Source organism: Phaethon lepturus, unplaced genomic scaffold, assembly GCF_000687285.1.
Source record: "Phaethon lepturus isolate BGI_N335 unplaced genomic scaffold, ASM68728v1 scaffold5070, whole genome shotgun sequence".
Lineage (NCBI taxonomy): Eukaryota > Metazoa > Chordata > Aves > Phaethontiformes > Phaethontidae > Phaethon > Phaethon lepturus.
The window spans coordinates 18,566-36,451 of record NW_010513946.1 but is presented as its reverse complement, the minus strand read 5'-3'; the positions used below and the strand labels follow the sequence as shown (position 1 = coordinate 36,451).

Here is a 17,886-nt window from a genome sequence, read left to right as displayed (position 1 = left end):
TCTCGGCATCCAAGCCATGTGTACAGCATGGACCGCTTCCAGCCGGGATCCAGCAGCGCTGCCTTCCTTCTTTCCAAAACTTCGGAAGACTGCACTTCCCTGGTGGGGTTCACATGGGTACGGGACAGATGTTTGCTAGTCAGCAATTGGCCTTGCTAAGCTCTGGACGTGACTCTGGAACACATCTGACTGCTCTGATTTCAGCTAAGAGTAATTTGTAACAATGGTACACTGTTGTCCTTTGTATTGTAATTCTAGATGAAGAACTGTTTCAGAGGTAGATGGGAGTTTTTGCCGGTAGACTTATGGTATTTGATGATTGAGAAATTTTAGGACCTGGCAACATGAGTTATATTGTAGGTGCTTGAGTGGAGAGTGCAGATCCTTTCCCTCTTTTTTTTTTTTTTTTGTCTTTTTTTTTCCCTGCAGACGAGGAAATGAATGTACTTAATTTAGATGAGGATGTGAAGAGCTGCTCTTCGTCATGAAAGGAGTAGACATTTGCATTTATGTGAAGGTAACTAGATTTTTGACTAACATCTATTTCAACATAGTTGTGCATCCGTGGGAATACAACTCATGTTTTTGTGCCAAATATCCAGACATCTGTCAATTGAAATAAAACTGGGTGTCTTTGTCTTAATAAATAGCAGGCTGTTGTTGCTGGGACATGCCACCCAGAGAAGCCGCGGCAAACGCTACGCGCTTGGCTATTGATAGCTGTTGATCTATGTGACAATAGCAATAATAAGGTTAACCCAACTGGCTCACAAGAGAGCTAAAAAACTCCTGGGACTTACATCTCGTGTTTGGAAACAGGCGGTATCTACCGTTCTCGTATTAGCCAACACACAGAGGGATGTGGAACGAGAGGGTAAAGAGCCAGAAGTGATGAAAAACATACTTCACATCGCCTTTCTGTGAAAAATTGCCTACAGGAGCGTGGTGGTGGGAGAAATGGGCCCAGTAGAGACTCACATGAGTAGCAGCCAGGGGCTTGCCTGGGGGGCAGGGATACAAACCTGCTTGTCTTGGCCTGAACAGATCAGTGCTGGTGAATCCCATTCACAAAAAAAAAAAAAAAAGGGAACACCTAATAATTTAATTAAATGGGTAGCCTGATGTGGGAGTCCTACCATTTCATGGCATCTTTGAAATAGCCATCTTTTCTAGTATCTGAACCATCTGCTAGTCATTAATAACCCCGTGGAAAGCCAGGAATTTCTTTTCCCCCCAAAGACGCATAAGTTTCCATGCTTCCTTGACTCTTCATAGAGCATCCAAGAAAATCTCTCCCATCTACTTGCTAAAAACTATTTTTAGGGAATAGATTTACTGCTGAAGAATGTCAAGTTTTTCCTTCCATGCAGACATCTTCCGCGAGGCCACGGCACCAGTCTGTTCACTTGGGTGGGATAAGCACACATGGACAAGGTTCACCTCCAGGAGTTGTCGCTGAGGTTGCAGCCAAGGGCAACCACCATCTGAGCTCAGCTTTGGCTCCCTTTATAGCCGGTGAAGAGCAACAGTCACTTCTAGAGTGTGAAGCATCTGCCCTACTGTCTCCACCTGTCTCGGGATGAGATGGACCATGGCCCAGTTTCTCCTGATTGTAACGGGAGACTAGCGCAATTAGTTGAATGGATGGTGATACTTCAGCAACCTAATGGTGGACAGGATGGACACCTCCTTTGATCACTTCTGCTGGAGAAGGAGCTATCATAGAATCGTAGAATGGTTTGGGTTGGTTGGGATCTTAAAGATCATCTAATTCAAACTCCCCTGCTATGTCTACTATTACATGACAGGTCTGAAATGGATCAGTGAAAGCTTTGAGTTCACGTGTGCATGAAACTTTATCTATGCTCCTGGATGGCTGGTGGCACAGTGACCTCAAGGCTGGAACAAAACCCTGATGCAAAATAAATACATGAAAATGGACAGAGAGGTACTTACGGGGCTGAGAGCGGATTCATTCAGTCCTTTTCAAAGATACTAAAAATAAGCTCAGACACTAATGGCCTCTTCAACGGTTGGAAAGATATTATCATTAATGGACTTCTATCCTCACTGTCCACCCTCTGCCTAAAATTTGTTTGGTGTCACTGGCCAAAGTCAGACAATATTGCCCAGGCTAATTCTGTCTGAGGGAGTTAATGGGCAGCATGGGCACTCCTCTAGGGATTTCGGGCGGCAGAGCTGTAAAATATTTAGTGAGACAAGGACCGATACTGTTTCTAAACAGTCCAGAGCAACGCATCAAAACCAATTTTTGAAATGTCAGAACTATATCCCCTGCATACCAGTGTATTTTCTGCCCCCCCCCCCATTTTTCTTTTTTTTACAGAAATAACCTTGGGGGAAAAGAAAGGAAAAAAACACGCTGAAATCAGAAGAGGGAGGGTTTGACGGATCTATATAAACCTTGCATTTGTTCTGTTTCAGCTCCTCCTTTTTCTTCCAGAGCTGGAAAATTTCGTTTTTGCCATTCATAATCTTGCAATATGACCTTTGCACAAAACTGGGGAAGGTGTGGGGGAAGGTGGGGATCGCATTTCTGGTAATATCTAGTTGCTTTTATTAGATCATAGGCTAATTCCCAATCTTTGTATTACGCAGCCTTATTTACATTACATTATCATTTCATTTATGGGCCCCTCGGAGCTCTCGATCACTTTGGGGAGCTCTCTAAATTTGCCTTTCATCACGTATTAATGAAGTGTTAATAGCTCACCCAAGCCATTTTTGAGCAAACAGCACGTGATGTGTTTGTTTTGTGCGAACAGCCCATGTGCTTTGCTAATCTGTGACCGGCGGGGACAAGACACACGCCACGTTACTGCTAATTTCTTCTTCCTGCTTTGCTTGCACACCATGTCCCAGCCCTTTGGAGGCCAGCGTGGACCTTCCTGCAGCAAACTGAGCTCCCGAAGCTCTGTGCACCACGTCTGGTGGCAGAGGGCAGGAGAATGAGGTAGAGTCATTGAAAATTGGGTAATTTTTGGAGGCTGGTCCAAGGCAGGAGATCTGCTAGACTTGCACACATCTGGCAGCGGGCTTGCTGGGTGTCCAGCAATCAGGTAGAGCATTGCCTGGAGGAGCAAGGGTGGTGGGTTAGCTCTTGCTGCCCAAGTTGGGAGGGCTGGAGGTCTGAGTCTGTGCCATGCTCTTCAGCGTGCTCAAGGATTTGGGGGTTTTGACTTACCCGTTACTGCCTGTCCTCTAGCAGTTAATTCTGTCAGCGTGTTTGATTCTGGTTATTGATTACTGGTGTGTTCCTCCATCCAGACCGAGCGCAAATTTGTTTGTAAATGACCCTGGTGAATGAATTGAGCTCTGGAAAAAAAGAAGATATGCATCCGTGGGCAAATTCATTCTTCCTTGCTCTTTTTTTTTTTTTCTTTTTGGCAAAATGAGCATGTTCCAAATGCAGGGGGAGAAATCCAACCTTTTTTTTTTCCCACTATGATGGGGTGTTTCATCACCTTTTATTCCCCAGTAGTCAGGAAACAAACATTTTCCATATTCCCTTCCATGTTGCCTTACGCAGTTACCAGTTCAGGTGGGTTAGCTGAAAAGGAGCAAGAGGGTGAGGAAGGAATAAGAAACTATGCAAAAAGTGAAAAAGTGTTACTTTTTCTGTCTTTTTTTTTTTTTTTTTTTTTTTTTTTTTTGTCTTCACCTGACGCCTGACGCCTTCTGCCCTGACCCGGCAGCACTTTGGATTAGTGCTCCCGCAATACAGAGGATAAAATCTGGAACCCTGGGGGATCTGCTCCTGAGCACCGCGCTGACCAAGTACGCTGCTGCAGGATCGGGCTGCAGTGATGGGAAAAGGCACGGTGAGGTACCTTAAAAAACACGTTATTGACGGGTCCTTAATAGCTGCGCCGGGCACGTTGCAGACCTCAGTGCCGGGTGAGAGACAGGGCAACAGGGCTTCTGCAGGAGGTTTTATCCTCCCGAAAACAGCCCTCCTTGAGCAACCCCCAGCGTCCTCTGGCCGCCAAGGCAGCGGGGAGCTGTGGTGGGGATAACGGAGGTTCTTCTTCTGCGTGATGGACCCTGATCACTTTTGAAGGGCTTGGAGAGAAACGCCTTCCCGAGGGGCAGAGCTCCTTGCTAATGCAGCGTTCCCGTTAGCGAGGAAGGACGCCTGCAGCCCCCCCAAAGGCCGGGGGGGAGCTTCTCGCAGCCTCTGCAGCCCTGCCTGGACCGCGCTGTGTCGCAAGACCCATCACGGAGCTCGGCTGAAGGGATGTCGTAACGCTGAAGCAGATTCGAGAAGCACGGTGCCTCCTTCTTTTCATGCACCTCCAATGAATTCTCCAGGATAAGTGACAGGGTGCGACCCTCTTACAGCTGACCTTTTAATAGCAATAAAATCACTCGGAGGTGCACTTTATTTTGATTTATCATTGCACAACATAAAGGGATTATATATCAAAGGAGGCACTAAAAGGATAAGGCTAATAAGAAGAGACCAAAGGAAGATGGGGAATAACTGGGAGATGTTTCAGTGTTATTTTCAGTCAAAAGAGACAGGAAACCATGGCTTATCTTGAATGGCCCTGGGAAGGATTTTTTTTCTCCTTCCCAACAGCTGAAAATGCAGAGATCATGTCAAAATAAACTCGTGTTCAAACAAAAATGTACAGACTATGTAGAATCTATCTCCAATTATTGGAGTACTGGCCATTTTCTGCAGGCTTCAGCTATGTTACTTTTTGTATTTAAATTATTTTCAAAAAGGAGATTCATCCAGAGCCTTCATACATTTTGCTTTTATTTCTTTTTTATTATCAGAGCCTTTTGACCCATTGGCATAGCAAATATCAAAAGTTAGACTGACAAACACTTAAAGATTTTCTTTAAGAGAAGAAGTTATGAAAGGGGAGATCATTGCTCAAGAGCTGCTATTTTATGCCCCTTCCAAACATTGGGAATAAATACGGGGGGGATGTTTTCATGCCCCCGCAAGTGATTTGTACAGAGTTTGGGAGAGATTCCCAGCTGAGGTGGAGCAATTCCCATTGTCTTCGGTATTGCAGCAGGGCTTGAGCACCCCGGTTGTGGCTGGATGCTGCCCAGCGGTACGTGGTCTCTCCAGCGGATCTTGCCATGGAGCACAACCTGGCTCTGCCAGTGTGGGTCGTTGTCCATCTCTTAGCACCAACACATCCCTTGTTGAGCCTTTGGGCACCGTGTGGAGCACCCACAGAGCGCCAGGGAAAGGATGTTAGAAGAAAACGTCAAGGTAAACCCTTAGGTTTGGACTGAAGGGACGCTTGCTGGTGCTCAACGTCTGCACGGTGCTCTCAGAGCAGAGAGAGCGCAGACGTTGAGCCGGACTTGGCGGGCGGAGGTAGCCCAGCAAGTCCCCAGCTTCGCTGCGCGGGGTGGTGGGCCAGGGCCGGGAGCAGAGCTGGTCCTCAAAGTGCACCAGCAAGATCCAGTGTGCTCCGCCAGCCTCCTTCTGCAGGTGAGAGGCTGAAGCAGACAGACAGCAACCGCGGCGTCCGGACCAAGAGCACGCTTGTCAAAAAGTGACACGCATGGCAACCAACATGATTTCTGAATTTGAGTTATGTTTGAATAGGTTCGGTAAAAGATGCTGGGGAAACTTTGGAAATGTCAAAACATGACTTCTTTTTTGCCTTTATGGATTGCTGAAAGTGAGTGTTTTGCATTTTAAAGTGATATTTAAAGAAATCCTCGTTCCATAACAGTCTTTTTGTTACAAAGATTGACTTACGGTAAAAGAAGAAAATTTTTTAAAATATGCCTCAATCATTCTGTATGAAACTAAGGTTTTGGAGTGAGCTTTTTGTCAGTGTTCAGCCAAAAAGCTGCCCAAATTCCCCCTTCCAGTTCTACCTGACCTCCTTTCTCCTCCACTTTTTTTCAGCGGAGCAACAACCGCATCAGGAAAGGTCCACTACCAGGAGGCTAGAACTCAGCTCAACAGCGTGGACATGGGAGATCACCTGGTCCAGCCTCTTCCTTCTACTGTTAAGCCTTAGAAACATTAACATTTCATCAGTTAAGGGGTTTGGGTGGCAGCTCGGACAGTAGCTGTCTAAAAGCAATACTGGCTGCGCGGCAAATCGGCTTTTCAGAGGGTATTTTGAGGGCAGCTGCTGTGGTTAATTCAGGTGCTGGTTGTGCCTGTACGACCATGTAGCCTGACCACTCATGCCACAGCTGGACTGCAGGCCACTGCGCGCCCGGAAAGACGTGAATCCACTGCAAACCGTGAAAAGAAGGAAAACAAGCAGGACTGAGGTCAGAAAACACGAGGAAGAAAGTCTTGTAGGGAATGAAAGGAAATCAATATTTCTAAGGGGGTGGCACGCTACTTCATGGGCTCCTGTCTTTGAGAAATCCACAGACACCTGTAAAGCGGATATTAGCGGGGCACTGGAAGTTCCCCGACGCTGGGATGAGGTAGACAGCAGATAGAGCTGGAGAAAAGGCCCAGATAGGAGCAAGTGAGGTAGAAGGGAGCAAGCACTCGTGGGGCTGTGATGCTCGTTGCAGTCCCAGCGGCAACGGGTACTTCAGCCCATTCCTAAATGAGGACCTTCGTGAAAGACGTTTTGGCTTTGCAATTTTATCCTGTTGGCTAGTTTAGGAGCTGAGTTCCTCGCTGCGTGCTTCTCGCTATGACACTGAGGAGCACTTAATTGCTTATTCCAGCAGTGGAAAATAAAAGGTGACGAGGAAGTGGCTAAGTTCAAAAGGTTGGGCTGGGTTTTCTCCATCAAGCTTAGCTGACTTCGTTTTACGTTAAAGCCAGACTTATCCGAGGTGCCTGCCCAAGGAGGACGGTCCCACGGACAGGGAGATGGCCAGAAGACACAACCAGCCACCAGCCCACCTAAGACCTCAATCACTTCTTCTCTGTTGGATGTAGAGGAGTGTGAGGGAGTGGGCTGTTCCTCTACACATTTCAGGTGGAAGTCTAAATTTAGGATGGTGAATTTGGCCATCTCTAAGTAGTTTTATGTTCCAAAAAATTAAACCAGGACTGTTTTTCATGCCTTCCCAAGGGTTTTCATGGAGGAGTCTGCTTTTCCCTATTTGATCATAGAAAATATGAAAAATATCCTTGGACCTGGATCACCCTCTTGCACGGGTTCACGGCTAGAGCCAGAGCTTGTGCCAGCACAGATGGCTTTGTTAGACATGTGAGGGGAATAAATAATAATAATTAAAAAAAAGACAAGAAGAAAAGTACATTTCAAGAGTCATCAGCCCTCCAACTTTGAAGTGCCAGGGCATGTTTGCTGCAGTCATTTCTCAAGGTCCCCACAGACTTGCTGAGAGGAAGAAAGCCGTGTTTAGAAAAGCTGCCAGACGACAAGACCTGGGGTGTAGGACACCGAGCAACCAGACGGTGCTTTGCTTGCTCAAAGTGCACCTGCAGGCAGGAGAGCGGGGATGGGCTCCGTGTGTGTGTCTGTGAGTGCCAGGGGAGAGCAGGAAGGGGTGGAAGAGTCTCCTAAATGCTTATAAATACCTGAAAATCCATCTTGTGGCTGCTGCTCTTAAACGTGTGCATATTTTTATATATATACATATATTTCTATGTGAAGGTAAAACTTTTTCAGCTGTGGGCTGTGAGCAACCCGCTGAGCTCATACAGCTTGGTGTGCCTGCATGCCGTGTAGGTGTGAAGCCCTGAGCTTCCCAAAGCCGTGGGCATGCAGGAGACCTTCCTTGGTCCTGTCTCACCACATGCTGGAGGTGGCTTTTGCTGGTGTGACATCCAGAGGCACGCGAGCACCGGGGAGGGAGCCTGAGGATGTGGAGGAGAGGCGGAGCGATGCCCGTGCGCAGCATCCTCTTTTCCCAACTATTCGCCCCAAAGCAGAGCTGGCCCAAGCAAGGACGTACACTGTGAACAGAAGAGGACCGCAGGTCTGGTGCAGAACATGTCCCGAATGACAGGCAAAACACTCTGAACGTCTAACCTCCTACAGCTGCTGTTTTAGGCTCCTGGACCAAAACCCAAGCATCCTGAGATCCACCAGCTAACATCGAACTCGGGGGGTTATATTTACACAGGTGAAAAAAACCTGCTGTATCTTGGTGTCACCCATTTGTTGGGCTCTGAAGGTCTCAGTGACAAGCCGGTGACATCCTCAGGGTAGTTGCACCCTTAGGCCACCCTTGGGACCCGCTCCTTGACTGTTGTCAAGGTTTGGTGTACTTTCTTCCTGCCCCAGGGATGCTTATCCTGGGCAGTATAAATACAAAAGCTTTTCAGGTATAGGAAGAGGTAACTCCTGACTGACCCTTACTGATCTCTTTGCTCCAGTGTCTCCTGCCATGAGCTTGTCTGTGGCTGGTTGATGGCCACATGCTGACGTGGACTGCCACGTGCTGGATTTGGACATCGAACTCATTGATGCTCATCAAGCATCTTCTGAAGTGGTCTGAAAATCAGAAACTCCAGATTATTGCTGCTGTTGAACCTTTTGCTCCCATTTATAAACAAGCCCCATCCTACAGACAAGATTACACACGGGAAACCAAAACAAGCCAGTTCTTCCGCAAATACTAGAGCAATTCTGAAATGCAGCAAACCCCGAGTATCAGTCCCACCCTGGTGTGAAGAAGAGCCTGTTCACCTCCAGTGATGAGAGACCTGGCCAGCCATTCCCAAATGCTCTTTGATCCTTGGAGTCTGAAATCAGCCCCTTTTAAAAACCTCTTTATTATGGGGGCGTGGGAGCAGCTTTAACTAAAAATGCCATGACTTGGACAGCAAATAACGAGATACTATGAGAAGAAAACTCATCTCAGAAGAAGTCACGCCAGTGAGTGAGTGGCACAGGGCCTTCGAGTCATGGCCTTTTCATTATTTATTGCCCAACTGTGTGATTTCAGGCCAAACATTTAACCTCAGCGCACGACTAGTCCTGCTTGTAAAATGGAGGTATTTTCTCTGTGGAGATTTCTAAGGGGAAACACAGCACGGGTATGAAGCGCAGCTATTGCCAGCAACAGCAAAGTCCTTGTTTTTTTACACATTTCATTCGCAAATCCGCTTTAGTCCATTTTTTCATTAAAATCTGGGACTACAGATTATGTGGAGGAAGATTTGTAGAAGTGATTTCACGAACACCTTTCTGGCTGCACCGCGGGGTGTATCCGCACAACCTTCCACCAGCCTGTGACCTGCTGTGGTTTATCAACCCGCTGCCTTGATGGTCTCTGTGCCGTTGATGAGCAGTCCTGCTCGTTAAGGATGCTCTTCTGCCTGGCTTGTCGCGCTCCAGCTTCAAATTCAGGTCTTGGGGGTTTTGGAGCTCAGATTGATGGTGGACGATGAGGTCTGGTTGTGTAAAACTCCTGGGGGACACGAGTATCTCCCTCACGGAGAATAACAGCGTAACGATGAGCTGGCGGAGCCCTCTCAGCTCCTGCTCTCGGAGGCAGAAGGCAAAGCCGTCGCCTGGTCCCGCTGGCTGCGATGATTTGGCTGGTGACTTCCCCTGCCCGAGACACCCCAGGGTAAGAAAACATTTCCTGAGCTTGGGGCTAAAAAACGCCGCTCCGAGACTCGAGAGGTGGACTCGGAGCCGCTCGAGCAGCCTGAGCAACGTGGTGGGCCAGAGTCCAAACTCAGAGCCGTGTTTTAGCTGTGGTTCTGTTTTATTTAATTCAGAGAGTGGGAGATGAGCTGCTCTAAGCCCGAGCATGCTGGGTTGTTAACCACAAGGACACGGCGCTTGCCCTGTTCCCATATTCCTCCCCATCCCTCACCGAGTAAATCCTGACAAGGTTTAGGAAGGCTCCTGTTTTTACAGACTGGAGGAGAAGGAGGTGCTAGGGCTCGTGGTTTACGTAGTGGGCTGGTGGTTGGAGCGGTTTCCCAGGCAGAACCCAAGAAACATCCAAAATCACAACAACTGATGCGACCCCCTCGGCCAGACCGCCGCTGTTTCAGCAGGCTGCGCTCGAGGGAGCTCCTCTCGCCCTGGGAATTTCTCTACAGAGGATGGCCACGTAAAAACGACTGGTCCAAACCAGGACTGTCATGTTTTGACAAAGACCAAGCTTGGCTGCTTCAAGGGGATGCACTAACGACCAGATGATTGTTTAAAGCAGGCCACTCTTTGCCAAAGAGTCACCGCCCCTGCTCGCAGCAGCAGCTCAACTTTCCTATGTTTCGAACCTGCACGTTTCTGGAGGAGAGCTGACGGCATTGGGAGCGTTGGGTTGTGACGCTGGCCTTTCCCCAGCCTGCCGGTGTGGCATCGCCCTGTCCACCCTGCGCGGTGGAGGGATGGGAGGGTGCTGCAGTGGTATTTACCTACCCAGGCTGTCACATCACGTCGCTGCATGGGTGCATACAACCATCTCACGACACACATCACCCAAGCTGAAAAGTCCTGGACGGACCGATATTTCATCTGGGCTGTGTGATGTGCTACGCCAGGCCGTGGCCCTGGTTTTGGCCCCGGGAAGGGCCACCAGTCTGGAGCTGCACCAGGCTGGAGCACTTGCACCTACAGGGATACCCCACCAGAAGGCACATCACTTGTGTTCTCCATGTGTCCATTTCTCCCATCCGAATATAATCACCGTTCTTAGTTTTCGGTACTTTTCAATTATATATGAGATGTGGTTGAGGCTTTAGTTGCTTTTTGTGAGGAATGCAGAAGAGAACAAGCTTTTTCTGTGCTCACATCTTAAAAGCAAGGAGAGTCTCTTTGCAGTCTCCTGAAAGATAAGCCAGCGGCCTCCGGCTATGGCCCCTGTTAAAATCATGATGTGATAAGTCTTCTCTGGCCTGTTGAACTGGCATGGCAGGGTGGCTCTCCCAAAAGCTCTTGATTTACTACCCATAATATTTTGATTAAAACATTGGTCTTATCTAGCACGACCACATGAGGCAGAGCTAAACCTGGTTCACCAGGTTTAGTTCATTCAACTTAAAATGTTGCTGTTTCCTCGGCTACCCTTGGGGATTAGTCCCTGGTCCAACGCATTTAAATATAGTTATCAATGATTTAAAGCAGGGTCTTTTCTGATGACAAACCGCAGATGGCACGACGAGCGACGGTCGGCGGGTACCGGCGAGGGCAGGTCGCTGTCGCGGGGTGATGTGGATCCCCTGGCTGAGCACAGCCCGAGAAAATACACCTGAAAACAGCCCGATGCCAACCAATGCGTCTGCCTCGGGGCAAAGGCTGCAAATCAGACCCCCAGGAAACCAGAGGCTCAGGGGAGGGCTTCAAGGTCGCCATGTAATTGTCTCAATAGGCACTTTCTATGGCAAGGAAGAAGGGATTAACGTCTTCCTTGTTGCCAAAAGTCCCCCACGAGCGTGGGAGCAAGACCCTGCCTTTCTGCACAAGGTAAATGACACTCTCATGCTGAAGGAAAGGTGGCCAAACATGCCGGGAGATGGAAAACCTAAAAATATCCAGCAGCTGGAAAGCAGTTTTTGTGCTGTGAGGCTGAAGGAAGTTTATCCTTCTTGGGGTAGCAAAGGGACAGCGGAGAGGGGACTTGGTTGGTGTCAGGGGGACATTCGCTTTGCGGGGTGGCTGGAGAAGCTGCACCAGGTCTGGTGGCTGGAAGCTGAAGTTGGCCCTGAAACAAAACACATGTTGCCGGTGGAGAGAATAACATCCCACCAGGAATGGCCAAAAATGGGTCGAAACCTTAGGGAAATACCTTGTTCGGGGTAATACCCACCAGCCGTCGGGCTCCTGCCACCTAACCTAAGACGCGCGTGCAGAGAGGTCTGAACGGGTCCCTCTGGCTGGTTAGTGCCAGAGGAGAAAGAGAGATGCCACCTATTTGTTTTACCACAGATGTCTACCTTCAGAGGAGGGGAATTACACCCAGCAATGCTTGGCTCTACTTCTTGTCCTAAAAGACCCAATTTCACCTGGTTTTGGAGAGCGGAGCCCTGCCCAGGCAGTAAATCCAGATGGCCACGGAGGGACTCCATGCTCGTCCTCCATGACTGCCACCCAGTCCTGTGCCTCACCTTCCCATGAGGTTGTCCCCAGGGACCGTGCAAGAATATTCTCCTCAGGCCGCATGAAGCCATGTTTTCTGAAGTTATTTTCAATCTTTTCCTGCAGCACCAGAACAAGCCACCAGTGGGGCTGGACCAGGTGGCATCAAGGACCACAGGAGGTTTTCCCTGGATCGCTGTGGCAAGTGCTGCGGTGGCTTTTCTTCTCCCTCTGGATGAACGAGGGTCAGATGCACGTCTCCACTGCACATATCACAAAATCTAATAGTATCTTGATTTTTTACTTTTTTGGGGGGTGGGAGGTGATAACTTGATTTTTCTGGTACACAAGGTAGTTTCCCCAGTTTGGTTACCCTTCTGCTAGGATGGGGGCTTCCCCAGTGCCTCAGGGATGCTCCAAATTCCCAGCATTACCTCCCAGATCAGCAAAGCCCCGGGGGCACTTGCGATCCTGCACCCCGTGTACAGGTGGGGAATGCTCCCAAAGATGGAAATTCGAGGAGTGGAAGGACGTTTTGGTCAACTGCTGTGCCGGGTCCATCTCCCATGTAAGGACCAAAGAGCTGAGGTGAAGAAATGCAACATTTATTAAAAAAAAAAAAGCTATTTAAACACAAAATATTTTTTTATTTGTCACCGAAGGCTACACACGGTCACTTCTGTCTGTTCTTTTTTTTTCTAGAAGGTATCTACATCTGCACTTATTTACAGCATGATTGTATTTACACAGTCAAGAATACAGTATTAGAAACACAAAGTGTCGAGAAAAAAAAATTTCTCAAAAAATTAGTTCCAGACTTCAGGAAAATTATTACACAGGGTAATGACAAGAGTCTCCAGTGCTGGGCTTACAGATGCAGCTTTGATACAAAGTCCTCTTCTCAGCTGGAGCTGCATTAGAAGTCCTCACACAAAATAAACATATGTTTTTTCAATAGAAAAGTATGATTCTTTGACTGGTTATTTCAATAACATCTGCAAACTGTTCAAAGGTTTTTATTTTCTTTTTGGAAAGTTCTATTGTTTTCTTGAACAGTTGTCAGCTCTGAGGGAAAAAAAAAATTATATATATGTATATATATTTTTTTGTTAATTTTCACTTGCGGTTTTCTATGCTCCCCTGCCCAGAAAGCATTGACCTCTGGGGTGGGAGTTAAGAGTGGATCCATTTAATACTTCGAAAGGAACACAAAGGGTTGTGGTACTTAAAGGAAAGCAGGCAAGAGACACAAAAGGTTTCCCTCTTTTCGGTTCAGGTGGCAGCGGATGGAGAAGCGCCGCGGGAAACGGCCCCCGGGACGTGCAACGGCCCTTCGTCCGGGGCGAGGCGGGGTCCTGGTGCTACACGTCCCCATGGTGTCTGTTTAAAGTTTGCTCTACAGTTGCAAGGAATTTCATTTAAATATACCCTAGAGATGAAAAAAAAACCCACAAAAAAGATGTTTTTTTCTCCTTTTTTTTAATAAAACCCAGGAAAGTTCTTCACCATTATGGGGAGGATTCAAATATCTAACTATTTAATGATCATCATAAAAAGAGTGATTATAATAAAGAGAGATGCTGAAAAACTCACTGTCCTGTGGAGGACTGTAACAACAGGAGCAAAAATGCCCCCAGGCCACGCTCGCTGTGGGTGGAGGAGCTGCCGGCCAAATGGGAGCCAGGTTTTACCCCACTAAAGCCCAGTCTGGCACGGAGGCACGGCGCCCGTATTTCCCAGGTTCGGCAGCGCCGCCAGAGCGAGGAGGTAAAGCAAATAACATTTAACAACCGAGCGATCTTTTTAGCTCCATTATTAACGTGATAGGCGCTTATTTCTTCTCCCCATTTAAAAAGCAGCCGAGATCCCTGGCCCTGGCTTCAATTACGCAGAGATTGAATCAAAACAGACTGCTGTGTCGTAAATACGAGGGGGGCCCCTCTCTGTAAATCGTAAAATTGAATTCGAAAATTTCATGTTAAGAGCCTTGTCTTTGCATAATGGATTGCACTACCATCTATCACGGTGACACTTACAAGTCGCGGCTGAAAAAGTACTTTATTAGAATTTTTTTTTTTTAAACAATTTTGATTTATTCTGGTTGCGCTGTCTGTATAATAGACTGAGCAGAATCTCATGCCGATCCCTACGCTCAATAAAGCAACTACAGATATATTACAGAAATCCCTCACCGTTTCTAAGTTACAGCCAAATGGTGTCTCAGGGACTGCTCCCAATCATCTGTGTCTTCTAAACCTGAATCAAGCGTGGGGGCTCTTAACGACCTTCGTCTCATCGGCTCCCGCCTGGTGGTGGTTAGAGCTGTTGGCCCGTTTTCATCGCGGCTCTGATCAATAGCTGTGATGACAAAGATATGACGAGCTGCATGATTCCCTCCGGTCACTGCTACTTAATGATATTTCCAAGTTCCAATCTTCAGTTGAAAGGGAAAAGAATAAAATAAAATAAAGAGCTTGGTGGAAACAAACATCGTGGCATTTCTCGCGATGCCAAATCAGTCTTGCTCCTCTCCCCTCGGGCTGAGCACGAGGACGTTCCTCAGCTGCAGAGCCCTCATGGCACTGGCTCATGCCTGGATGGCACAGCACATTGGTCCCATCACCATTGTTCCTTCAACCGGAGCATGTTTTGGTGCCAGCACCAGCTACCGAGGGCTTGAGCTGTTGGTCCTTACCAGCTCCTTACCAACCTCCCAGCTCACACTGGGAGCTGCAGCCCCTGCTCCAGGCTGTTGGACTTTCTCCTCTGAGCTGTGGGCCTTGACCACGATCCTTTCCACCACCCTTTGGACTGGAGACAAGCCCAGGAGTTCAAAGTAATTTAAGCTACGTCTTTGCATTTTGGAGGGAAACTCCTTTTGGTGAAGGAACGAGTCTTCTTTTTGGGAGTCAAGAAAATGGTGACTTCTCAAAGTCAAGCCACGGAAGCACATGAGGCCACAGTGACATTTTCCCTTGGAGATGGTCTGGCACACACCCGGTCCTTGGAAGAGCACCTAGAGCAATGGGGCATCGGGGTTAGTGCCGTGGGATTTGCACCCAGGACCTCTCAGAAGCAGGGGTCCGCTACCCCGCTGCCCACGAGCGAAGCAAGAAGGGGCAGGCAGCCGCGGCATGGCCCCGTGGGGAGGCAAATGGAGCAACGCAGAGGCTGGGACGGGGTACGGGGTTGGGGCTTGCGGATAGCAGAGCGCAGTCCCTTGAGGAGGGCACGGCTCTTTGTGTTCACAGCCCGTTCCTGCACCTTCCCCAGGAGCGCACTTGAGATCCTGTAGAAAAAGCATTTTTCACTAAGGAAGGGGGAAATTCAGGGCTTTGAGACTGAAAATGTTTTTTTCTAGTTTTGCCATCTAAGTGGAAGGGCGAAGCTTTCACAGAGGCTGAGGATTCAGGAACATAGCAGCTGTCTTTGGACAGATTTGTCCCCAACACTAGACAGCCATCCCTTCTAATTTTTTTGGTTAAATGCTTTGATAAACAGAAGGGCAACACCTACATATATATACTTTTACATATATTTTTTTTTTTTCCCCTTCTTCTTTGACATAATATCCGTAGTTCCCACACTGGGTGCAGGTCCAGGAGAAGACGCCCACAGACCCAGCGGGCAGACGGGTGCAGTCGCATCCCTCCTCTGCTTGGGAACACTGAAAAATGCAAGCCGAGCTGCTTTCGCCACGGCCCGGAGCGGGATGGCTCCCGGGTCAGGGCACGCTGCATGTGCGCTGCGGGACGGTAGGACTCTTGAAAAACGGGTGAACTCCTCGAAGTCATTAGCTCGTGTAATAACCTGAAGAGTCTGTGTAAGGCTGTTGAGGTGCCATCTCAGTTCCAGTAGGAGTATTTCACACTTGAATCCCTTTCCTTGGCTGCATGGAAAGCCAGCCCGTTTACTCTTGCGCTACTCCTCTTAGTGTTGCAACACATGGACGGGGATGACTCTAGAAGCACCGCTTCTCTTCAGAGCCGCTCGGAGGGGAGCAGCGTAAGTGGGACGCACATCGAGCTCTCTCTGCACTGCTGGTCTTTGCTGGGGGTTTATGTCTTTTGACCCAGACTCCCGCGGTCTTTTTTGTTCCATGTGCGCTGTTTCAGATACTCAAAGCCATCGCAAGGTTGAGATGCTGAGAGGGATTTGTCGCTGGTGTGACTTGGGGAGGGGAAAGCAGGGAGCTCGGTAGCCTTGGGAAGAGGGTGCTGCCTCCTTTGAGAAGGTGGCAACTGCTGGTTTGGCTAATGCTGTCCCTAATCCCCACCAGCACATCCTCAGGGCAGCCGAGGCTTGCCAGGAGTTTGATTCCAGCGACGCAGCGGCCGTGCCACAGCCTTTTAACCATCCCTTGCCAAAGCCTAGAGCTGGTGCGGCCAACGTGTCTCCTTCCAGCCGGCTCTGCCGGAGCTGGATGCCCTTGCTGGTCCGGCTGCCTGCGGTTCATTCCTGCCAAAGCAATTGAGGTCGCGTGCTGCAAGGGGTGGTTCAAAGTACAGCGCTGGGTTACAGCACCAGCAACGTCACCCTTGCTGCAAGCAGGAGGGACCACCAGAAAACCAGGACCACCAGAAAACTGGGACCATACCAGTGGGTGGCCCCAGCGTGGGTCAGCCCTGGGGTTCTGCAGCCACCAAAACTCTGGCCATGCAGCCAAAGGGATTAGGGGTTAGAAATTGGAGGAGGAACAGTCTGTCGGGGGAATTTCCATCCCATCACCTTCCTCCTGGCAAGCACCCAGGAACAGACAGGAAAGGCAGCCGGAGCTGGCAGCCGGCATCTACGGGGAAACCACGATAGCACTGGGGCTGCCAATGCTCTGCTGCTCCGTGAGCGCGTGCCCAACATACGCCCCTGCTTTGTCGGGGGGCTGGAGCCTGCAGAGCAGTATCAGGCGGTGCTGGAGGGTGTCAGTGGTGGTGGCATGGGCGCAGGAGGGCTGGCTCTGGGGACACGGGTGCATTGTAGGGCTCCGAGCAAGAAAACTTGGCGTGGATTTGCACATCTCGGGTTCTCTCTCTGCAGAACAAGGAAGCAAAAACCCAAGTGGATGGAATAAAAAAAAAAAATATCAGGACTGAGATGTTTTCAGAGAGACGCAGTGAGAGCTCCTCGAGTCAGGATACGTGCAGCGTGATCGGGACGGCTGCGTGGGACCGGCGGTGGCCATCGCCAGCCAGAGCTCCAGCGGGAGGTGGGTAACGCCTCTCCCTGCAGGAATGGCCCTTGCTACCACAGGGCTGTTTCAGGCAGGGAAAAGGGTGCTAAGCTCATCTCCTTGATCCCTTGAATTTCAAGGACTCTTGCAAATACCAGAGCGCAGAGGTTACGTGAATACAAATTACATTAGCATGCCGAGTAACTTTGTCAGCAGTTTCTTATTAGAGCACTTGGTCCCCTCCGTAGTGGGCACTGCCATTTAACCTCCCCCTTCCCCACTGCTAACAGTCAACTGGGCTCTCCGTTTAATTCCAGCTTGTGTAAGAAACAGCGAGAGGGTTGATTCCAATATTCCCCTTCTTGTCCCACCACGCACAAGCTGTTGCTACTTACTAAACATTTTAAAATCCCTGCTGCCAAAGTCCCCAGGAGACGTTTATCTGCCATAGTCATAAACGACTTGCCAGCATGCTACTCAAAACTGCGTTTCCCAGCCAATAAATACAAGCTCCAGAATCAGGAAAAGCAGGGTTTGGCTTGCGCTAATTTTCAGTGGTATGTCACTGGGATACTATAACTACTTTTAAATTCAAATCAGCTTCCTAAAAATTAACTGGTTTTATCAGATACAGCACAGTGGACTGTTAAACACGTAGCCTCGTGTACTGAAACACTATACATTTAATGAAGTTATGCCATTAGCAAATGTACAACATGGGTGCATTAAATCCAC

At 48.8% G+C, this 17,886-nt stretch overlaps 1 protein-coding gene across 1 annotated transcript in view; it reads left to right on the top strand.

Annotated features, from left to right (window-relative positions):
• LOC104624130 (H-2 class II histocompatibility antigen, A-D beta chain-like) overlaps nt 1-5,550 on the top strand; it is a 56,944-nt gene extending 51,394 nt beyond the window's left edge. The window contains 1 exon segment of the mRNA XM_010291420.1: nt 5,483-5,550. Within this exon segment, the coding sequence (XP_010289722.1) occupies nt 5,483-5,550 (68 nt within the window).
• Nucleotides 5,551-17,886: the final 12,336 nt, after the last annotated feature.